At 45.7% G+C, this 24,293-nt stretch overlaps 1 protein-coding gene across 1 annotated transcript; it reads right to left on the minus strand.

Moving 5' to 3' along the window:
- Positions 1-2,273: 2,273 nt before the first annotated feature.
- Positions 2,274-19,189, minus strand: LOC120990545 (probable N-acetyltransferase camello). Its single transcript, XM_040419426.1, has 2 exons — positions 18,884-19,189; positions 2,274-2,962 (listed from the first exon to the last, which is right to left on the minus strand). The coding sequence occupies exon 2, from the start codon at positions 2,957-2,959 to the stop codon at positions 2,300-2,302; it is 660 nt and encodes a 219-aa protein (XP_040275360.1). The 5' UTR covers positions 2,960-2,962; positions 18,884-19,189; the 3' UTR covers positions 2,274-2,299.
- Between the last annotated feature and the right edge of the window lie 5,104 nt (positions 19,190-24,293).

Genomic DNA, 24,293 nt, shown 5'->3' on the forward strand with positions numbered 1-24,293 from the left:
CTACCACCACTGCCATTGTTGAAAAGATCACATGACTATGATGTCATCACAGGTCCTACCACCACTTCCATGTTGAAAAGATCACATGACTATGATGTCATCACAGGTCCTACCACCATTTCCACCGTTGAAAAGATCACATGACTATGATGTCATCGCAGGTCCTTCAGCTATGGAGTATAGGCAGAACGGGCAGCAGATTCATAGTAAGTCCTAATCAGGCCCCCTAAAACTCTGCCCCTCCTGACCTCCCCCCTAAGGTGCCCAGGTTACCCTGTTGGCAGAGGTAGGGAATGAAAAATATGATAAAATAAAAAAAATAAAAAACCTCTGCTCGTACTGGAAAGGGCCCCCTCCCTTGCTGGGCCCCTGTGCAGGTAAACCAGCTGCACAGGCGGTATATCCGCACCTGGATCTTATAAGTACTGATAGATATTATATTCTGCAGTAACATAAGAAAGTTTATCTTGTGTCTTTTGTCTTCTGTGTGACTAGTGGCATGTAGGTCATCATTGTCTCCTATGTGGGAGAAGGAACGAGTAAGAAGCCCCTAAAAGCCCACCAAATAGTTGCCCATACCAGTCGAAATCCACATGTATTCTGCCTCACATTCTCTTCAACCACGTGTTAGTTCACACACAGATGCATATTTGAAATCCATATGATATAAGACGGTATTGACATGTATCAGTAGTAAAGTCACAGCAAGTGGACTGGCAGTTCTTTCCTTGAAGACACTTTGCTGGTCATCTAACTGGCTTTCTGAGAATAACTAAAAAAAAATCTGGTGACTCATTCTTCAGTCAGCCTCATCAGTTTATCATAATCACTACAAGGTCAGGGACTTCATAGAGGTAATGTGTTGATAGCATTTGTATGATGTGTGATTAAACTGCCTCGGGAGAAGTATTAGAACAGCATGGTAAGTGGCAGAATTAATGTCACACCCCTCTAATAAAGTCCTAGTGGTGATTATGATAAAACAGATTAGGCAGATTGAAGCATGAGTCACCAGTATTTAATGGTGGAGATTTTTTGTACAAGTTATTGTAACTGAGAAAGCCAGTTGGAAGACTAGTAAGGTGTTGTCACGGCCTATGGTGTACGCCGTGACACTGTTCGCCGGTGGCAACATGTTGCTGTTGTAAAAGTGTCAAGGGTTTTGCTGTGTGCGCGCCGTGACTTGCTGGCCACGCATGCTGTTGTCTGTGGCAACCTGTTGCCTTTTTGCTTGTGTGTGCAATTCCCCTTTAAGTAGTGTCTCCCTGCTGTGTGGTGTGTGTGGGGTTAATTCACTGGCTGGAGCAAAGTGGTGAGTTGGGTGTGGTCTCAGGTCTCTTTATATACTTTGGCCTTGAGACTGAGATCAAGTTTTGGTTTCTCTGCCTTGCATGAGAGATGCCTGCTCTGTGCATGGATGAGTTCTGAGGGCCATCCAAGTGTTGGTGTTTGTCCCTGCATGTGTGCAAGACGTCTCTCTTTGTGTGTGTTACCTTCGAAAGGGGGTCCCATTGGTTTCCCGGAGGGGTGAACCTAAAGATATATGCAGCCTTGCATCGGTGTCTGCGTGGGGGTCCAGGTTGTTTTGGTGTTTTTCCATCTTTTCTGAGGCAGGTAAGTGTTTGATGTTCAGTTGTTACACTGTGTTCTTACCTGCTGTGCAGTTGCTGCATTGTCTTTCTCCCTGTCAGCTACTGGGCCGCTGGAGACACCTTTCATCCGTGGTGATGGATGAACAGGAGGTCTCTGCTCTGTCACGATTTTGAGGGCGATGCAGGGATTCCTAGACTTCTAGGTTCGTGGGTATGAGCCCCCTTACCATTGAAGGCGGCTCATACAGCCAGGAGACTAGGACTATTTTAGGGAAGCTATAAGAGGTGACATTGTACGGTGGGGAGTTTCCCCCACTCCCCACCGTGACAGGTGTCTTCAAGGAACAAAATAAAAGTCCAGTTGGTTTGACTTATTACTACTGATATACCATGACCTGGATGATCGAGAACCTTCACACAAGCATTGACATGCCTTGCAATTTCCATGAGATTGGAAGGGGTGAATCAGTGGGTGGATGTGTGACAGTGCACATTGTAAATTAATGGCAGAATCCAAGGCTTAGCTTCTTTCAAACCTGCAATGTGAACATACCCCAAGAGCTCATCTCTAGTTACAGAAAGGTCAAAGCCCAGTACAAGTTTCTGTCCATATAAAATCAGAACATATAAACACCAAGATCTAGAAAACGAGTCAAAAGATCATGTATTCACAGCATTCGCTGTTCCTAGAAATTTGGGGGTACAAGTTATGACTTTATATCATACGTGTAATAGGTGACAGTCACATCTACCAGTCTTCCAAATGGGTCTGACACCGGCTTGGATTTTGTTTTTCTAAACCCCAATTTCAGGTAGAGCTTATGAGCCGCATGTTGTATGGTCGAGGTATTTAAAGTCACGTGTTCATATCCACGTTGATGGGCATAGTCAATGACGTGCATGCAAAGCCTTCTAGCAATCCCCTTGTGCCGGTGCTCCTTGGCCACAGACAGTCGTCTCAGTTCCACTTCATGAGGAGATCCTTGGACAGGTTTGACACCAACCATACCAACAACCCGACCATTGACTTCTGCCACCCAAAAGCAGGAGTTCTGCCCAGACATGTAGGACTCTTCTATGTTCTGTAAGTCCAACTTGTGGGCCTTCTTTATAATCTTATGAAAGAAAAATTCAAGAAGAAGGCGAGCTCCAGCCAAAAGGGCCACCACACCTAACGAAGACACAAGGAAAGAGCTGAAGACCAAGTAGAAGGTGATAAACGACACAAGGATAATCACATGAACCTGATGAAGCCCCAGCAGATACATGCTGGTACTGGGGAGGTAGTCCATTATCCCCCGGGCAAATATCTCAAGTACGACGTCATAGTCTCTGTTCTTGTAAGTTCTTATCAAAACGTTCGCCATCGTCTGTAATAATGCATAAGACACAGAACAGTCAGTACAAGGAACTTGATAATTCAAGGGTAACAAGAAGGATTTAATAGATTGACCTGAAGAGATGAGTCCTGTCTGACAGAAAAAATGTGGATATACATATGAGAGCAGAGCCTGGGGTCAATCATTAACTGTGGTCAGGACGTTCGCGCACATTACAGGGGCCGTTCATAATCTTGGTTGTGATAATGAGGCTTCTATCATCTCTAATCTCATACATGAGCAAAGTCTGTACAAGTCCTACCACGACTCAGTATGAAGAACTCCCACTACATATAGTCTATAACATTATTACTTACCGAATCACTTTTGTATATTTATGTGTCTGTAATAACCCTTCCTCCATCCCCAAAGCTTTATACTGCAGCTTTTCTCTATTAAAGGGGTTGTCCAGCTTTCTTGAGCTGTTTTTCAAACCCCTCAACGTGGCTGGTCCGCAGTGGTGAGGATACTTGCCTGATCCCCACTGCTGGATTCCAGCTCTATCGCTTCCCATTTTGTGCTGCTGGTCCATAGCTACCCGTGTCAACATCCAGTTTGATACAGGTCACATGACCTCTGGATTTCACCCAGGTGTCACATGACCCGTGTCAAACAGGATGTTGATGCGGGTAGCTTTGGGACCAATGGTGCACAAGGGGAAGCAATGGAGCTGGAGGCAAGATGTGGGGATCAGGTAATGTCACGGTGGGAAGTGGGGGGAAACCCCCACCATACAATGTCAGGTATAATGCGGAAGCAGCTAGGCCAGGATACCAGAATCATGGAGCAGGTCACCTCCTAAAGAGTCCCTAATCCCCGCCCTAACTCCTCACCGTATGAGCAGACCTGGATAGTAGGACGGCTCATACCCAGGATACCTAGGACCCTGAGTCGCCCTGATAATCCCTCACATAGGAGCAGGGGAGAGACGACCTGTTCTTCCACGACTCGGATGAACAGGAGTCTCAACCGGCCTAGTTGCAGAGAAATGCCAAGTGGAACAGCAGGTAAGTTTCCAGTGGCGGGGATAACCACTGAACCTAGAACCCAGGAAGGCATGGTAACTTACCCCTGGCAGCTGCTGGACGACAAAACAGAAGACCACACCAAGGTAAACTGGAACCCATAAAAACATACTGCAATCCAAACACCAAACAGATGCAGTATGTACTGACACACAGGAACCAGCACTCCAGCAACAGCTCACAGACTTGACATTTGGTTCACCCCTCCAGTAAACCATGAGACCCCCTTCCGGAGGCCACGACAGACAAACAGGGGAACATCTAGCATCCATGCCGGACAGAATAATACACCAAACACTGACCCGACACTGAATAACAACTAGACGAACAACCACCCCAGAACATATACCCACACCAAACATAACCACAGGTAAGGTAGGGAGAATGGAGGAGACATAAGGAAGACATCACTGGAGACATCGGGATAACATAGATGACCACAAGGGTGGCCCTCACTGGAGAGATGGAACACCCTGGACTGGAGCAGAGCTCCAGCACCAACCACAGCTGAAGTACAACTGACTCCAGCCAGGAAACCACAGAAGATATAAGCCAAGTGACCACACCCAGTCAGGGAGTTAACCCTTACAGCACCAGACAACTTAAAGGGGAAGTGCACACACAAGCATTCTAAACCACATGTTACCACCGGCAACAGCATGCGTGGCAACCATGTCACGGCAATCACCCAGAAGGCCGAGACACTGCCACCGCATGCTCTCACAGCAACACGTTGCCGCGGGCAACCGCAAGTGTGTCAACAGTGTCACAGCGTACACCATAGGCCGTGACAGGTAAGTATGCCCACCACCGCAGCTCTGGCCATGCTGGGAGGCTCTATTACAGCAAAGACAGAATAATTATAAACTACAAATAACCAAAGATTATCAGGAACCAGTGGCATATGGACTGTGGGGAGGAGCCTCGAACTGTGGGAGGGGCCACGCTAAGGAGGAGGAGCCTGACTAAGGTGAGGACCAAATAAGTAGGGGGCTTTCTAACAGCAGTTCTTGTCACCACCATTACTGCCCTTCCAGGATGGTCCTGCTTTCCTCGAGCCCTGAAAAGAGACTGTGGCTATCATGTATCTTATATAATACATAGTGTCAGGAGCCTGGAAAGCTGGGTGAGGAGGTGTTGTGGCAGCCCTTCTGTTGTCACCCAGCCTTTTCAGAAATAATTACGAGGAGGACTGTGTCCTTCATGGCCGGCAGCCCACATCAGAGGGGTAGAGTCCGGTCCGGAGTGTGGGGGGGGGTTGTGAGACCGACCTGCGGTGGAGGTGACATCTTCTCCCGACTCGTCCTGCAGACAATGAGCAGTCACGGTGCGTTCCTTATCATAGTGACCTCTAGAACCTTCCTGACTCCACCTCCACAGCTGAAGGCTCCAGTATAATGTCATCGATGGAGGTGAAGGGTTAATTTCCAACACGTGGGACAGTGGAAAAAGTGAGGGGAGTAGTGGTGGCTTTTACCCCCTTAACCCAAACCACCAGGTACATATTCCCCTCAGGTATCCAGGACAATATTTACACTAGCCTCATAGATTTCCTGCGAGCTGACATGACACAATCACAGTCGTGAGCACCTTCATGCAACTTTGAGACACCATGTGGGCGTCAGACCCAATCAGACGATCCATCTAGGAACAAAACTTCTAAAAAGGTGTTCAAAACCGAACACAAAGTACCAACATGAGAGGCAGTAAGAGAAGAAACAGTGAATAGAAAAGACATTAAAGGGGCTGTCTCATGACAATAGGACAGGGAATAAGTGCATGATCAGTGGGGATCTGACCGCTGGGGTCCCCACCAATCACAAGGGCCCATGCTCTCTGTTCGAATGGAGCGGTGTATGTCTGTCACTCCATGTGGGACTGGTGGAGATAGTTGGGTACAAGCGGACAGGGGGCAAGTTGTTAAAATGGCTGTCGCATTACATATGGAAATCACTCAATTGTGTAGCGTCCGCAGTAGAGCGTCCACAGTAGAGGATCCGCCGGAGAACATCTGCAGTAGAGTGTCCTCAGTAGAGTGTCTGTAGTAGAGCGTCCGCAGTAGAGTTTCCTCAGTAGAATGTCTGCAGTAGAGCGTCCGCATAGAGTGTCCTGAGTAGAGCCCGCAGTAGAGCGTCCTCAATAGAGGGTCCACAGTAGAGTGTCTGCAGTAGAGCGTCCACAGTAGAGTCCTCAGTAGTGCGTCCACAATAGAGCATCCGCAGTAGAGTGTTCTCAATAGAGTGTCCACAGTAGAGTGTCCGCAGTAGAGTGTCCACAGTAGTGCGTCCTCAGTAGAGTGTCCACAGTAGAGCATCCGCAATAGAGCATCCGCAGTACAGCCTCCTCAATAGAGTGTCCACAGTAGAGTGTCCGCAGTAGAGTGTCCACAGTAGAGCATCCGCAGTAGTGTGTCTGCAGTAGAGCGTCCTCAGTAGTGTGTCTTCAGTAGAGTGTCCACAGTAGAGTGTCCACAGTAGAGCATCCGCAGTAGAGTGTCCACAGTAGAGCATCCGCAGTAGTGTGTCTGCAGTAGAGCGTCCTCAGTAGTGTGTCTTCAGTAGAGCGTCCACAGTAGCACTTCAGGACTTCAAATGTCTTGTAGAACTTCAGTTCCTGAGCAATGACCCCAGATCACATCTACACGGAGGGGACTACTTACAGCCACACATAAAAGTAATCAGTATACAGCTTGTGTGCAGCCTGTGCCATGCTGGTAGTCACCTGTAGGTGTCACCGATGTGAAGAAGTTTCTTCCCAGGACACAATATTTTCCAGGACAGCATGAAGAATAAAACCATCACATCAAAGACGCTCCTGAATACAGAAACATTCAATCTGACTTTGTAAAAGTTGCAAAAGGTGAATTACAAGCGAACAGTTAAAGTCTTCGTTAGGGAGGAGAGCCCCTTTAAATCACTGAACTTCTTAATGGAACTGATATGAGACGGAGACCAGAGTTGGTTACTGGAACCTTCTATCATGAAAATAGTACTGACGAATCAGACAACAAGCCAGTGTCTCAGGCCTTCTCCACTCCAGGACCCCGACCTGAAGCCATCAGTGGGGTGCACCAGTTTCTTCTCCACTGGAAGCTGCTGACCCTCAGACCGTCTTCCAGATCGAAGTCTTAAACTGGCCATAAACATAAGATATCTGCAATCTAACAGGAGTCCATCAATCAGTCTCCTCAGGGGAAACAATGATCCCTGTAGGGGAATCAACAAGTTTCTCAGGTCATAAGCTTTGTTCCATTGGAGCTTTAGAAGTATCCCGCAGGGGGAGTGCTGGCATAAGGAGGATGGGAGTGGTAGTGGTGGCACGGAGTGTTAAAAGTTGCTCACGGTGGCTGCCCTTACACTGGCACTCTCTGGGCATTGGATGGAGACAATGAATGGGCTTGTAGATTGCAATAAAATTCACTAAAATTGATGTTGAGGGTTGTAGTATAAGTAGCAGCAAAGGCACAGTTCAGAGATATTTTACAAATCATTTTTTTCCTCAATGGTGTTGCATAGGTAGCGCGTCTGTTGGTGTTAGTAGTCGCCTCGCTCTCTTATACACTTTTCCGTCTCTCCAAGTAACTACGGGCATATACAGTACAGACCAAAAGTTTGGACACACCTTCTCATTCAAAGAGTTTTATTTATTTTCATGACTATGAAGGCATCAAAACTATAAATTAACACATGTGGAATTATATACATAACAAACAAGTGTGAAACAACTGAAAATATGTCATATTCTAGGTTCTTCAAAGTAGATTGTGACGGATGGTGTACAGGAAACAAGACAATGCAATATAATCAATGACTCACTGGATCCACAACTAAGGAACAAAAGGGAGACCCCTGCATGAGACCTGCCACTCTCCCTGACTGCTCAGCCTATGCGAACACCCCAAAGGTGGATGGGCGCATATCCACGTACCTCGGCTATCTAATACCTGAAGACCCTACAATAGTGAGGGGACACGACCACCGGCTCCCTACACTAGACACGGAGGGAGTCAGGGTCTCCTGAAATCCAGCAGACAGAAAATCACAAACAAAGGAACAGCACTTATCTTGCAGAGGACTGAGAAATAGAAACAGCATGCACACACACTCCAGGAAGTTGTATAAGCCGCACACTACTGCATTATGGGGAGGAATTTAAAGGGAAGCAATCAGTCCAACTGCATGACAGCTGAGATAGGCTAACGAGATGAGGAACTGAAACCAAAACAAAGAAAACTCAAGGAGGAGGTTCTGAACGGTTTCTGTCAGAGCTTCTCAGCTGTCTGGTTGTGACATAGATCTTCTGACCCAATCAGAAGATCCATCTAGGAAAAAAACTTCTAAAAATGTGTTCAAAACCAAACACAAAATACCAACATGAGAGGCAGTAAGAGAAGAAACGGTGAATAGAAAAGACATTAAAGGGGCTGTCTCATGACAATAGGACAGGGAATAAGTGCATGATCAGTGGGGATCTGACCGCTGGGGCCCCCGCCAATTACAAGGGCCCATGCTCTCTGTTCGAATGGAGCAGTGTATGTCTGTCACTCCATGTGGGACTGGTGGAGATAGTTGGGTACAAGCGGACAGGGGGCAAGTTGTTAAAATGGCTGTCGCATTACATATGGAAATCACTCAATTGTGTAGCGTCCGCAGTAGAGAGTCCACAGTAGAGGATCCGCCGGAGAACATCTGCAGTAGAGTGTCCTCAGTAGAGTGTCTGTAGTAAAGCGTCCGCAGTAGAGTCTCCTCAGTAGAATGTCTGCAGTAGAGTGTCCGCATATAGTGTCCTGAGTAGAGCATTCGCAGTAGAGCGTCCTCAATAGAGGGTCCACAGTAGAGTGTCTGCAGTAGAGCGTCCACAGTAGAGTCCTCAGTAGTCCGTCCGCAATAGAGCATCCGCAGTAGAGCGTTCTCAATAGAGTGTCCACAGTAGAGTGTCCACAGTAGAGCGTCCTCAGTAGAGCATCCGCAATAGAGCATCCGCAGTACAGCCTCCTCAATAGAGTGTCCACAGTAGAGTGTCCGCAGTAGAGTGTCCACAGTAGAGTGTCCACAGTAGAGCATCCGCAGTAGAGTGTCCACAGTAGAGCATCCGCAGTAGTGTGTCTGCAGTAGAGCGTCCTCAGAGTGTCCACAGTAGAGCGTCCTCAGTAGAGTGTCCACAGTAGAGCATCCGCAATAGTAGAGTACTGCGGACGCTCTACTACCTCTATGCGGACACTCTACTGCAGACATTCTACTGAGGAGACTCTACTGCGGACGCTCGACTACCTCTTGAAGCTCATCAAGAGAATGCCAAGAGTGTGCAAAGCAGTAATCAAAGCAAAAGGTGGCTACTTTGAAGAACCTAGAATATGACATATTTTCAGTTGTTTCACACTTGTTTGTTATGTATATAATTCCACATGTGTTAATTCATAGTTTTGATGCCTTCATAGTCATGAAAATAAAGAAAACTCTTTGAATGAGAAGGTGTGTCCAAACTTTTGGTCTGTACTGTAAATCCATTCTTACTGTTTCTTCCTGCAGTTCCCGAGATGAGGGTGGAGATTTTAGATATGGGTGGCCAGTCTGTCTCCAAGTCTCACAGCAGTAAAGTCTGAATGTCATAAATGAGCAGTATCTTACTGACATGATTGTAAACCTTCTGAAGATATCTCTTCTCCTTCTCTCGGGGTAGTTACTCTTCTCCAGTTCCAGGACTGGTGTTTTCCTGGGAAAGGCTTTGCTTCTTATAGGCCTAGTCATCAGGAGCCCTCCCTCACAGGTCTGGCTCCTAGCTTTGCTTATCTAAATATACTTTATCATACACAAGGGATCTGCAGTGGATGAAGGCGGTGGGCAGCCAGGGAAGCAGCCACGCGGTTACATGACTGATGCTATCTACATTCCTACGGACGTGGAGACTGCCAGGACTAATGCCTACACAGACAGGAGAGGGGCCTCGAAATAAAGAGCTGGGGAAACCACTGAGACGATATACAGTGGAAAGTTCAACAGAAAGTGCACAACCCCTCTACCTGTTATATTGAGCCGCCAGCGCTGATCACCCTCCCTAATCCCTCCCTAGTATTATGCATATAAATAAGGCCAAATTTACACCGGCATCGGCGGCTCCGCTGCATCACAGATCTGTCAAAAAGCCAGGACAATAGGGAAGTAGTTGGGGCCACTGCAGGCCAGACATGCCTCCTGCTGCCATCCTCTGGGCAGGCCACCGGGCTTGCTCTGCCCCTCTGCGCAGACTGTGACCTGCTTTCCAGGTAGGCTTTCCTCCTGTGTCTATAGGTCAGACACGTAGGCCTTTTAGGAGGAAGAAGGATCAGGCATGCCTACAGGCACAGGAGGACGGGCCAAGCTGTCAAGCAGGCCGAAGTCTGAGCAGGTGGATAGAGTGAGCCCAGTGGTCAGACCCCCCCAGGGGATGTAAGAGGTAATCTGTTTGTAAGAGGAGAGTCCCTAGGTTGGCACCCACCTATAAGAGTCCTTTATCTTCTGCATCTCCTGATCCTGAACCTATGCCACTGGACATGGTCCAATTATCTGAGGAGGAAAGTCTGCATAGACACAGTAAGACTTATTGCTTGTTTTGCGGAGCCAAAGCACACTATTTGCACACCTGCCCTCTCAAGACAGGAAACTCCAGAACCTAGGATCAGTCGGGGAGATGACCCAGGGTGAAGACAAGCTCTCTCCAAACTTATCACCTCCTGTGTCCTATGGTGAGATTTGGTTTTCTGTGTAGGCTTTCCTGGACTCTAGCTTATCAGGAAACTTCCTGCATTAACGTGACTGTGTAAAGAGAAATGCTGTTTACAGTGCTTTGAAAAAGTATTCATACCCCTTTAACTTTTCCCATATTTTTTTACGTTACACCCACAAACTTGTATTTTATCGAATTTTTATCTAATCGACCAACACAAAGTACAAGTCTGTGTGAAGTGAAAAGAAAATGATACATGGTTTTCAAAATGTTTAACAAATAAAAATCTGGACAGTGTGGCGTGCATATGTATTCAGGCCCCCTGAGTCAATACTTTGTAGGACCACCTTTCACTGCAACTACAGCTGCAGGTCTTTTGGGGTATGTCTCCACCGGCATTGTACATCCAGAAGCTGAAATCTTTGCCCATTCCTTTTTGCATAATAGCTCATGCTCAGTCAGATTGGATGGAGAGCGTCTGTGAAGAGCAATTTTCCAGTCTTGCCACAGATTCTCATTCGGATTTAGGTCTGGACTGTGACTGGGCTATTCTAACACATGAAGATGCTTTGATCTAAACCATTCCATAGCTTTGGCTGGATGTTGAGGGTTGTTGTACTGCTGGAAGATGACCTCTGCCCAAGTCTCAAGTCTTTTGCAGCCTCTACCAGGCTTTCCTCTAGGATTATCCTGCATTTAGCTCCATCCATCTTCCCATCTACTCTGACCAGCTTCCCTGTCCGTTCTGAAAAGCATCCCCGCAGCATGATGCTGCCACCACCATGTATCATGGTGGGGATGGTGTGTGCAGGGTTAGGTTTCTGCCACGCATAGCATTTTGCATTTAGGCCAAAAAGTTCACCTTTGGTCTCATCTGACCAGATCACCTTTTTCTATATGTTTGCTGTGTCCTCTACATGGCTTGTGTTAAACTGCAAATGGGACTTCTTATGGCTTACTTTCAGAAATGTCTTTCTTCTTACCACTGTTCCATAAAGGCCAGATTTTTTTAGTACATGACTAATAATTGTCCTGAGGACAGATTCTCCCACCTTAGCTGTGGATCTCTGCAGCTCCTCCACAGTGACTATGGGCCTCTTGGCTGCTTCTCTAATTAGTGCTCTCCTTTTGGGTGGTCAGTTTAGGTGGACGGCCATGTGTTGGTAGGTTTGCAGTTGTGCCATACTTCTTCCATTTTCAGATGATTGATTGAACAGTGCTCCGTGAGATGTTCAGAACTTGGGATATTATTTTATAACCTCACCCTGCTTTACACTTCTCCACAACTTTATCCCTGACCTGTCTGGTGTGTTCTTTGGCTTTCTTGATGTTTCATCACCAATGTTTTCTAAGAAACCTATGAGGCCTTCACAGAACAGCTGGAGTTATACTTAGAAGACAATACACACAGATGGACTCTATTTACTACTGAGGTAACTTCTGAAGGTGATTGGTCACACTGGATTTTATTTAGGGGTATCAGAGTACGGAGGATGAATACAAATACATGCCACACTTTGCCAATCATTACAGACAATTAATTCCTCACTTTTCCACTTTACTGCCCCTATTTCTGCCCTTAACTGGAACAGGGTGAATGCCAAAGTGTGGTGTCCTAAAGCTGCATGGGCTTTCCGGTCTCCCAAGCAAGCCTTTTCCTGTGGAACAATACTTCATGTAATGTAACGTGAATTCAAAAGTTTAAGAATTAATAAGCTTATGCAGGCTAAGTGAATAAATATATTCACTAAGTGTGATTACATATAAGAATAATAAAAAGTAAATATATCACTAGCCCAATTATGCAATATTATGGGGTGAGGTGTTATAACACATGGCTGTCTACCACGTTATAGCACATGGCCGACAACCCAGGGTGTAGAAGAGATAGGGCAAATCAATACTTACATCCTACCTAGAATGAAGTTCTAGGTGGAGTCCCCCGAATGTATGTGTGTCACAGAGTTTAAACCTTTTAACCCCTCCTCCAGTGTGCAGCACGCGTGTGTCTTCACTCAGGAATGTGGCATTATCAGCACAATGGGGGATGGGTACTACATTACAAGGCACATCATTACACAGAATCTACAGGTGAAACAAAAAAAATATGAATATTGTGCAAAAGTTCATTCATTTCAGTAATGCAACTTACTTAGAACATTCTGGACACAAGTTATGTCCTAATATCATACGTGTAATAGGTGGCACATCTGCCAGTCTTCCGATTGGACCTGTGACCGGCTTGGATTTAGCTTTCCTAAAGCCCACGTTCGGATAGAGATTATAAGCTGCATGTTGCATGTTTGATGTATTTCAAGTCACACGTTCATATCCACATTGACGGCCAAAGTCAATGACGTGTGTGCAAAGCCTTCTAGCAATCCCCTTGTGCCGATACTCCTTGGCCACAGACAGTCGTCTCAGTTCTATGTCATGAGGAGATCCTTGGACAGGCTTAACACCAACCATACCAACAACCCGACCATTGACTTCTGCCACCTAAAAGCAGGAGTTCTGGCCAGACATGTAGGACTCTTCAATGTACTGTAAGGGCTCATGCACACGACAGTATGTATTTTGCGGTCTGCAATAAACTGAACCGCAAAAAATACGGATGACATCCGTGTGCATTCTGTATTTTGCGGAATGGAACAGCTGGCCCTTCATAGAACAGTACTATCCTCGTCCGTAATGCAGACAATAATAGGACATGTTCTTATCAAGACGTCCACCATCGTCTGTAATGCATAAGACACAGAACAGTCAATATTTGCACCCAGTGATCCCCAACCATGTAGTGCATGGGCACCAATGCCAGAGATGGGGCAGTGGTCAGCAGCGCGGAGTGGGGGGCGCGACTGGTGGAGAAAACTGAGCGTAGCGATGGCAATGCCCCACTTGCATTAATAAGCTTTTACATAACAAATGTGAATGTCCCCCCCCCCCCCCCACTTAGTGCTTCTGGCCTGTATTATAATGTCTCTCCCATAGTTCCCCATGTATTATAATGCCCCCACTTGTATGCCCCCTGCTTCATAATGCCCCCACTTGTATGCCCTCTGCATCATAATGCCCCGTGTTATAATTTCTCCTTGTAGTACTCCCTGTTTTATAATGCCCCCACTGTAGTGCCCCTTGTATTTTAATACCCCCTGTAATATAATATCTCCAGTAGTGTCCGTCCAGCATTATGATGTCCCTCCTCTGGTACTCGCTCCATTATAATTTCTCTCCTGTTGTGCTTTGGCCTGTATTATAATGGCAATACAGTCGAAGACTGAGGCGGCTACAAGAGCTAATTGCTGTTCATAATGGGAGAGATCGATGCAGCAGAAAGGACACATCCCCAGTTGTGATAGGGATATAGCAGCAGCAGAAAGGACACATCCCCAGTTGGGATAGGGATATAGCAGCAGCAGAAAGGACACACCCCAGTTGTGATAGGGATATAGCAGCAGCAGAAAGGACACATCCCCAGTTGTGATAGGGATATAGCAGCAGCAGAAAGGACACATCCCCAGTTGTGATAGGGATATAGCAGCAGCAGAAAGGACACATCCCCAGTTGTGATAGGGATATAGCAGCAGCAGAAAGGACACAGACCCTGAGCTGTCAGTTCGAAATAAATCTAGCAGAGAAAATGGAGCAGTGAATGTGGAGATCTCTGGATCCGTGTGAGGTGCAGGGCCGGTTGTAGCTTTGTTAGACGGAGATTGTCATATCCTATGTGATGTCTAACATTCATTTTTACCCCGGTTAGGGGTGAAATCTGTCGTTTAAATCCACAGCACTTCCACAACATAATAGGCACGCAGCAGATTTGAAATCCACAGCATGCTGTTTTTTTTCTGCAGATTTTTGACAGCGTCCCCCGTCCCCCCCAGATACTCCAAAAATGTTATTATTCAACCCATGACAGCGGTAGGTATACAAAGTAAAGTCATCATCTGACTGTGAGACTAGGCTTCACCGAGGGCATGATCTGACTGACTGACTGATCTGATGACTGAGGGTGTCACACGCAAGGACTCATCACTACAACCACCGTGACTACAGCGTCCACCCGGACACACATTTTGACTACACAGTCCTTATCTGGAGATTTACGCGTGTTCACACCTGCGCTGCCGACATCGTCAAAAATCTCCATATGGGTCATATCTGATGGGAAACATAGCGCAGCATGCAGAGTTTTTCTTCTCGTCAGACTGATGGAACTGTGGTGGACTCTATAAAGCCAATAGGAGTCCATCATATGACAAGAAACCAAAAATGGCCGTACATGTGACCTCAGCCAGACAAATTACATAAACATATCGGGGGTCATTAATCAAAGACCACCAGCGTATTTCATAGTCCCTCTGCTGAATTTGCCGGGTCGATGGTCGCCCCCACCGCGCCCTAGTGGTGACAACAGCATAAATACACAAAATATGTCACATAGGCATCCAAAAAGTCAAAAACAAGACTGAAAAACATGACTACACTGTAGTGTACAGTCATACATGGCACAGGATTACATACATACATTACACACATATATGACACAGGCATACATACATGTAACACACACAGATACATGGGCAGTATGGTCCATCAGTCTACCAGACAAAATTTTTTGATGGAATCTGCAGTGGAGGCCCCTCAACGGACCCCCTGAAGCAGATGTCAACAAGCCCGTACACAAGCACAGACGTATATACACACACAGATTACACAAGCAGTCATAAATATATACACACAGATTACACAAGCAGTCATACATATACACACACAGATTACACAAGCGGTCATACATATACACACACAGATTACACAAGCAGTCATACATATACACACACAGATTACACAAGCGGTCATACATATACACACACAGATTACACAAGCAGTCATACATATACACACACAGATTACACAAGCGGTCATACATATACACACACAGATTACACAATCGGGCATACATATATTACACACACAGATTACACAAGCAGTCATACATATACACACACAGATTACACAAGCGGTCATACATATACACACACAGATTACACAATCGGGCATACATATATTACACACACAGATTACACAAGCAGGCATGCATATATACACACACACACAGAATACACAATCGGGCATACATACAGTTGCAAGAAAAAGTATGTGAACCCTTTGGAATGATATGGATTTCTGCACAAATTGGTCCTAAAATGTGATCTGATCCTTATCTAAGTCTCAACAATAGACAATCACAGTCGGCTTAAACTAATAACACACAAAGAATTAAATGTTACCATGTTTGTATTGAACACACCATGTAAACATTCACAGTGCAGGTAGAAAAAGTATGTGAACCCCTAGACTAATGACATCTCCAAGAGCTAATTGGAGTGAGGTGTCAACCAAGTGGAGTCCAATCAATGAGATGAGATTGGAGGTGTTGGTTACAGCTGCCCTATAAAGAACACACACCAGTTCTGGGTTTGCTTTTCACAAGAAGCATTGCCTGATGTGAATGATGCCTCGCACAAAAGAGCTCTCAGAAGACCTACGATTAAGAATTGTTGACTTGCATAAAGCTGGAAAGGGTTATAAAAGTATCTCCAAAAGCCTTGCTGTTCATCAGTCCACGGTAAGACAAATTGTCTATAAATGGAGGACGTTCCACACTGCTGCTACTCTCCCTAGGAGTGGCCGTCCTGTAAAGATGACTGCAAGAGCACAGCGCAGACTGCTCAATGAGGTGAAGAAGAATCCTAGAGTGTCAGCTAAAGACTTACAAAAGTCTCTGGCATATGATAACATCCCTGTTAGCGAATCTACGATACGTAAAACACTAAACAAGAATGGATTTCATGGGAGGACACCACAGAGGAAGCCACTGCTGTCCAAAAAACCATTGCTGCACTTTTACAGTTTGCACAAGAGCACCTGGATGTTCCACAGCAGTACTGGCAAAATATTCTGTGAACAGATGAAACCAAAGTTGAGTTGTTTGGAAGAAACACACAACACTATGTGTGGAGAAAAAGAGGCACAGCACACCAACCTCAAAACCTCATCCCAACTGTGAGGTATGGTGGTGGGGGCATCATGGTTTGGGGCTGCTTTGCTGCATCAGGGCCTGGACGGATTGCTATCATCGAAGGAAAAATGAATTCCCAAGTTTATCAAGACATTTTGCAGGAAAATTTAAGGCCATCTGTCCACCAGCTGAAGCTCAACAGAAGATGGGTATTGCAACAGGACAACGACCCAAAGCATAGAAGTAAATCAACAACAGAATGGCTTAAACAGAAGAAAATACGCCTTCTGGAATGGCCCAGTCAGAGTCCTGACTCAACCCGATGGAGATGCTGTGGCATGACCTCAAGAAAGTGATTCACACCAGACATCCCAAGAATATTGCTGAACTGAAACAGTTCTGTAAAGAGGAATGGTCAAGAATTACTCCGGACCGTTGTGCACGTCTGATCTGCAACTACAGGAAACGTTTGGTTGAAGTTATTGCTGCCAAAAGAAGTTCAACCAGTTATTAAATCCAAGGGTTCACATACTTTTTCCACCTGCACTGTGAATGTTTACATGGTGTGTTCAATAAAAACATGGTAACATTTAACTCTTTGTGTGTTATTAGTTGAAGCAGACTGTGATTGTCTATTGTTGTGACTTAGATGAAGATCAGATCACATTTTATGACCAATTTGTGCAGAAATCCATATCATTCCAAAGGGTTCACATACTTTTTCTTGCAACTGTATATACACATAGATTTCACAAGCAGTCATACATACACACACACACACACACACACACACAGAATACACAATCGGGCATACATATATTACACACACACACACACACACAGATTACACAAGCAGTCATACATAGATACACACAGATTACACAAGCAGTCATACATAGATACACACAGATTACACAAGCAGTCATACATAGATACACACAGATTACACAAGCAGTCATACATATATACACACACAGATTACACAAGCAGTCATAAATATATACACACAGATTACACAAGCAGTCATACATATATACACACAGATTACACAAGCAGTCATACATACACACACACACACACACACACAGAATACACAATCGGGCATACATATATTACACACACACACACACACACAGATTACACAAGCAGTCATACATAGATACACACAGATTACACAAGCAGTCATACATAGATACACACAGATTACACAAGCAGTCATACATATATACACACAGATTACACAAGCAGTCATACATATACACACACAGATTACACAAGCAGTCATACATAGATACACACAGATTACACAAGCAGTCATACATATATACACACACAGATTACACAAGCAGTCATAAATATATACACACAGATTACACAAGCAGTCATACATATATACACACAGATTACACAAGCAGTCATACATACACACACACACACACACACACACAGAATACACAATCGGGCATACATATATTACACACACACACACACACACAGATTACACAAGCAGTCATACATAGATACACACAGATTACACAAGCAGTCATACATAGATACACACAGATTACACAAGCAGTCATACATATATACACACAGATTACACAAGCAGTCATACATATACACACACAGATTACACAAGCAGTCATACATAGATACACACAGATTACACAAGCAGTCATACATATATACACACACAGATTACACAAGCGGTCATACATATATACACACACACACACAGAATACACAATCAGGCATACATATATTACACACACATACACTTGTATACACGTAGATTACAAAGACACACCATAGGGAGAGGGTCATCAATCTTCTTCATCTACGTCAGGATGGTGCATGCAAGGGGTGCACCACCAATGAGGCCAGGTGAGGCAACGAGGTACGGGCAAGAGAGGGCAGCCGAAAGGCCATGGGCAATGAGCGCTTTCATTGTGACAAAGGGGTTATGTTAAAAAACTGCCATGGGGGGGCAGCCTTTTTAAGTTTTCACCTCAGGTAGCAGAAAGGCTATGAACACCCCTGGGTCCATGATGGAGTAGTCTTTGGCAGCCCTGGGAGGATATCCTCTCCCAGTTCCTGTATATAGCATGTTACATAAGCATACGTACATATACACACACATATATTACACAGTTACACACTCACCTTCTGTGCAGACTAGACTCCAGCGTAGGTCAATCCATAGAAGAGCTACACGGGAGGACATCTTCTCCTCAGCCCAGCAGTGCAGACTCTCTTCCCCCTTTCTCTGTTCCGACTGCCAACGTACCAGGACAGGTAAGAGGAGCTCAGCGGGGGAAGGGGGCGTTATTAAGGAAGCACTGGGGAGGCTCCTTAAAGGGGTTGTCTCACCTCCGTAATCCACTTTATATCCATTCCTTGGCCTCCAGTAAACATTTCTTGAATATACTTTAATTTTCAAATGTGGATGTAACTCCTGTAAATGTCATGTTTATAACCGAAAATCAGTGAATGAAGAGGTCAGATCTGGGTGTGTCTGCGCTCTGGATTATCTAGAGTATAAGCAAAATTCTGAGAGAATAATCCTAAAACATAACATTTATTATTATATGCTAAATAAAATCCTAAATAAAGTGTGCAAAAGTTGGTATACAAGGGATGAATAAAGGTGTAGACCACTAGGTAAAGTGGTCCATGGTCACCCCAGTATCAAATATGATTAAAGTGCACGGCGGCACTGAGTAGGTAACCAGTGTGTCCTACCTTTTCTGGATGTCCGCATTTCCAAAAAATCTGATGGTGAACTCGCTACAACTGTATTTCGCAAGACCACGGCCACCAACTCGGTCCTGCATTGGCAGAGTAGCCATCCCCTACCACTTAAGAGAGGTATACCCTATGGACAATACCTGCGTTTACGCAGAAACTGCTCTGATGAGGAAGAATATTTACATCAGGCAGCTGACCTTAGACAAAGATTTAGGGCCAGGGTTTCCCCGACAAGGTTTTGAGAGGGGCCTTTCAGAGGGCAACTAACACCCCCAGAGAGACTTTGCTTACTCCAAAGACTAGACAGGAGGGTGACAGGAAGGTGAGATTCATTACTACTTTTGACGGCTCTGCCAATGAATCAAGGGAGATTTTGGCACGACACTGGCCTATTCTACTTATGGATCCAGATGTCCGAGAAGTACTGCATGAACACCCACAGGTGACGTTTAGAAGAGGCCAAAGCCTTAAGGACTTATTGGTGCACAGCCATCTTGCACCTCCAGCTAGACCAAGTACGTGGCTGAGTCGTCGCCCTGTGGGCTGTTTCAGATGCAGTGGCTGTGTGGCCTGTGGCAACATAGACCAGGGAAAAACCTTTTACAGTACCAATCTCCAACGCAGTTTTGACATTAAAGATTTCATCTCATGCAGAACTGTTGGTGTAATATATAAAATCACATGTATCTGCCAAAAAGAATATATTGGCAAGACTAAGCGCGAGCTACGTAGACGCATAGGAGAACATCTCCTGGATATTGAGAAGCCTCGCGACACCCCAGTGGCCCGCCATGTCTGTGATTTACACCAAGGCAACCCCAAGGCCATTAGAGCCATGGGTATTGAGGCTGTCAGCCCCCCCAAGAGAGGGGGTGACTGGGACAAGATCATTTTACAACGTGAGTCACGGTGGATATTTCTTCTAAAGACTGTCGCACCAAATGGCCTTAACGAGCAGCTGAATTACAGCTGCTTTCTGTAGAATGATTTTTTGGTCTTGTCACCGTCACAACTTGTCCTTGGGGTGGTATCTGATTAAACCATCACGTTTATGCATCAACTGTCATTCCTTAATGCATTTACTGTCACCTCCCTGTCATTATCAATTCATTTTGCACATCTATGTCTAGTATGAATTTTGTATGGGTATCACCCGCTAGTACTATTCTTTTGTGTCAGTTTCTAGATCAATAATTAATACTGACTAAGACCCTATATGAGATATTAATTTATCATCCATGACCACCTGCTTTGACCTGTCTCCCCGTTTGTATCTCTATTCTTTAGCTGTACCTATCCAACATAGGATAAATGGCCGCAAATATCTTTAAATTAGAACCGATTGTGGTTCATCATATTCAGCTATACTCTCGTTTGTCCGATCGATTGTATTTCGCTGAATATTAAGAAGTAATCGACACTTGAATTGCTTCTCATTTCTTCTGCTGTTCTGTACAGCCTCCGCGATCTCGCGATATCCAATGCGAGCTCGCGCATGCGCAGGAGTGCGTTCTGTATCAGGCACTCTTTCTGCGCCCCAAGCCTCGTTTCCATTCCGCGATGTGCGCATGCGCTACGCTCACGTGCAGGCGGATAAGCACGCTCATTGGCCTTCATTACCGACGGCAGTGGCGGGAATCAAGGTGTATTTAAACAAGGAGGGTACACCAGGTTAGTTGGCGTCCCATATGCAGTCACTCTCATCTGAATACTGCATTTCTCTTTAACCTCCTACCAATGAGGTAGCCCATGAAGGGGCCAATTATCTTTGTGCACCTTATGACCATTTGACTGACTGTGTCAATTTTGGTCTGTTGGCTTGTCTGCTTTACCTAGGATTGACTTGCCTTTCTTTTCATCATCTCCCCTGATGAGCTGCCCTTTGTCCCGGCAGCGAAACGTGCATGTAGGGATTTGCCTATGCATATATAGGGACATATAGTATTGTAGAACCAGGGACAGGTTCCGGACGGGGTCGTCCTTTTAAGGACGAGTGCCCTGTGGTCAGGTTGCTACCACACCTTTAGTATCAGGGTCTACGGTTAGACAGCTATAGGGTTTACTATAGGGACCCTACATGCATTTGTCTGACTGCACCTACCTTTCTTTTCCCTGCGATTCATCCGACCATCTATACAGGATGAACCACTACTAAAACATCGTGTGGAGAAGCTTCAGACGACCTTCCCTGGGTACCGGTAGGACACACTGGTTACCTACTCAGTGCCGCCGTGCACTTTAATCATATTTGATACTGGGGTGACCATGGACCACTTTACCTAGTGGTCTACACCTTTATTCATCCCTTGTATACCAACTTTTGCACACTTTATTTAGGATTTTATTTAGCATATAATAATAAATGTTATGTTTTAGGATTATTCTCTCTGAATTTTGTCATGTTTATAACCCCAAACTCCTCTTTTTTAGGGGTTATGGCCACTGCTGTAATGTCAGGAGTGGTGGCCGCGAAAGCGCAGTTATCATCTATCCTCCGGCTGCAGAGATAGCCGGGTTTCGTGGGAGCGAGTGCGCACAAATTCTCGCGCATGTGCCTTCACTCCCGGCCCCGGCCACCTCACATGGATTTTTTTTTATATATCTGTCTGTATATAGGGTGGAGAGCGGCTATGTCAGTGTGAGGAAGATTTACTGGCAGCCCTGATTGTCATTTGATTCACCTTTTCGCATGTTCAGCAGTGTACATGCAAAATAAGTCCCCCCCTCAGCCATCTGAGTGTCAGCTGGCAAGGAAGTAAGCCCCAGGGGTCCAGGCTTCAAGGAGGCCCCAGGTGGAGAAGGTCACACCTCAATCAGCTAGTTTGGAGGCAAGCTAAATCCTGCAGGAAAACTCCCCAGCAGGAGGTATCAGCCCTTGCCAGCATCAAGGATACCTTCCAGACATGTTGGCACCTACATTTCATAAGGAATTATGAATTGCCCGGCCATCGCAGGCGCAAACCGGATACATATTTGTGTCCCGGTGGCCACGATGTAGGTGCCCATGGTCTTTGTTTGATGGGGAGATGCCAGGGAAAGGAGATATCCATATCTCCCCACAGAAACCAAATACCGGTACCATGTTTGGACTCTAATTGTAGCCGGAACCCAGGCGAATTAATTGTGCCCGGAATCATCTTCCTGCGACATTCTGGTCTGGAGCTATGAGCCCTATGGGTCATTTGCTCCCAGCACCAGAGAAGGAGGGGTGGACCCTACCCATAGGCGGGGAGGGGAGCGGCCGGCTACAGGTCATAAGCCCATGCAAGCCAGAGGGCGGTGTCTTTCTCTGAAAGGGGGTCACATCGTGTAATGTGTTTGGAGAGACCTGGAAACCGCTGACATCACCGCCCCCACGTGACTGAAGCTAAGGACTATTCCACCATCATAGAACTTTCATCTACCCGGTAACTGACTTTTGCTCTGCTCAACCCTATTGTACCCATATAACCTGTATCTGTAACCTCAGACCACTGTATATATTCTCTGTGTATATTGTGATCAAAAGTTTAAGACCACTTGAAAAATGGCAAAAAATCCCATTTAGCATTACTGGATCTTAACAAGGTTCCAAGTAGAGCTTCAACATGCAACAAGAAGAAATGGGAGGGAGACAAAACAGTTTTTGAGCATTCAATTTAATGAAAATAACGAATAAACTGGAACAGGCTGTTTTTTAGCTGATCAAAAGTTTAGGACCACACCTCCCAAAAAAAAACTAAACCCCCCAAAACAGAAATCCAACTTCCAAACATGAACTCAGTAATGAGTAGCTCCGCCGTTATTGCTTATCACTTCCAAAATTCATTTCGGCATGCTTGATGCAAGCGTTTCCATGAGGTGAGTGGGAACATTTCTCCAAGTGGTGAAGACGGCCGCACGAAGGCCATCTACTGTCTGGAACTGTTGTCCATTTTTGTAAACTTCCCTTGCCATCCATCCCCAAAGGTTCTCAATTGGATTTAGATCAGGGGAACACGCAGGACGGGCAAAAAGAGTGATGTTATTCTCCTGGAAGAAGTCCCTTGTCCTGCGGGCATTGTGTACTGTAGCGTTGTCCTGTTACCACCCAGATGAGGGCCCTCAGTCATGAGGAAGGCTCTCTGCAGCATCTGGACATAGCCAGCGGCCGTTTGACGCCCCTGCACTTCCTGAAGCTCCATTGTTCCACTGAAGGAAGAAGCCCCCCAGACCATTATGGCGCCCCCTCCACTGTGGCGTGTAGAAAACATCTCAGGTGGGATCTGCTTGTCATGCCAGTAACGTTGGAAACCATCAGGACCATCAAGGTTACATTTTTTCTCATCAGAGAAAAAAACTTTCTTCCACCTTTGAATGTCCCATGTTTGGTGCTCTCTTTCAAAGTCCAAACGAGCAGTTCTGTGGCGTTCAAGGAGACGAGGTCTTTGAAGACGTTTTTTGTTTTTGAAGCCCTTCAGTCTCAGATGCCGTCTGATGGTTATGGGGCTGCAGTCAGCACCAGTAAGGGCCTTAATTTGGGTCGAGGATCGTCCAGTGTCTTGACGGACAGCCAATTGGATCCTCCGGCTCAGTGCTGGGGAAATTTTTTTGGGTCTTCCACTTGACTTTTTTTGTTCCATAACCCTCAGGATCATTTAAGAAATTCCAAATGACTGTCTTCCTGCGTCCCACCTCAGCAGCGATGGCGCGCTGTGAGAGACCCTGCTTATGCAGTTCAACAACCCGACCACGTTCAAAAAGGGAGAGTTTTTTTGCCTTTGCCATCACAACGTGTGACTACCTGACAGAGAATGACAATGAATCCACATCTTTGCACATTTGGCCTTTTAAAGGCATGTGGTCC

This window comes from Bufo bufo, chromosome 2 (genome assembly GCF_905171765.1).
Source record: "Bufo bufo chromosome 2, aBufBuf1.1, whole genome shotgun sequence".
Taxonomy (NCBI): domain Eukaryota; kingdom Metazoa; phylum Chordata; class Amphibia; order Anura; family Bufonidae; genus Bufo; species Bufo bufo.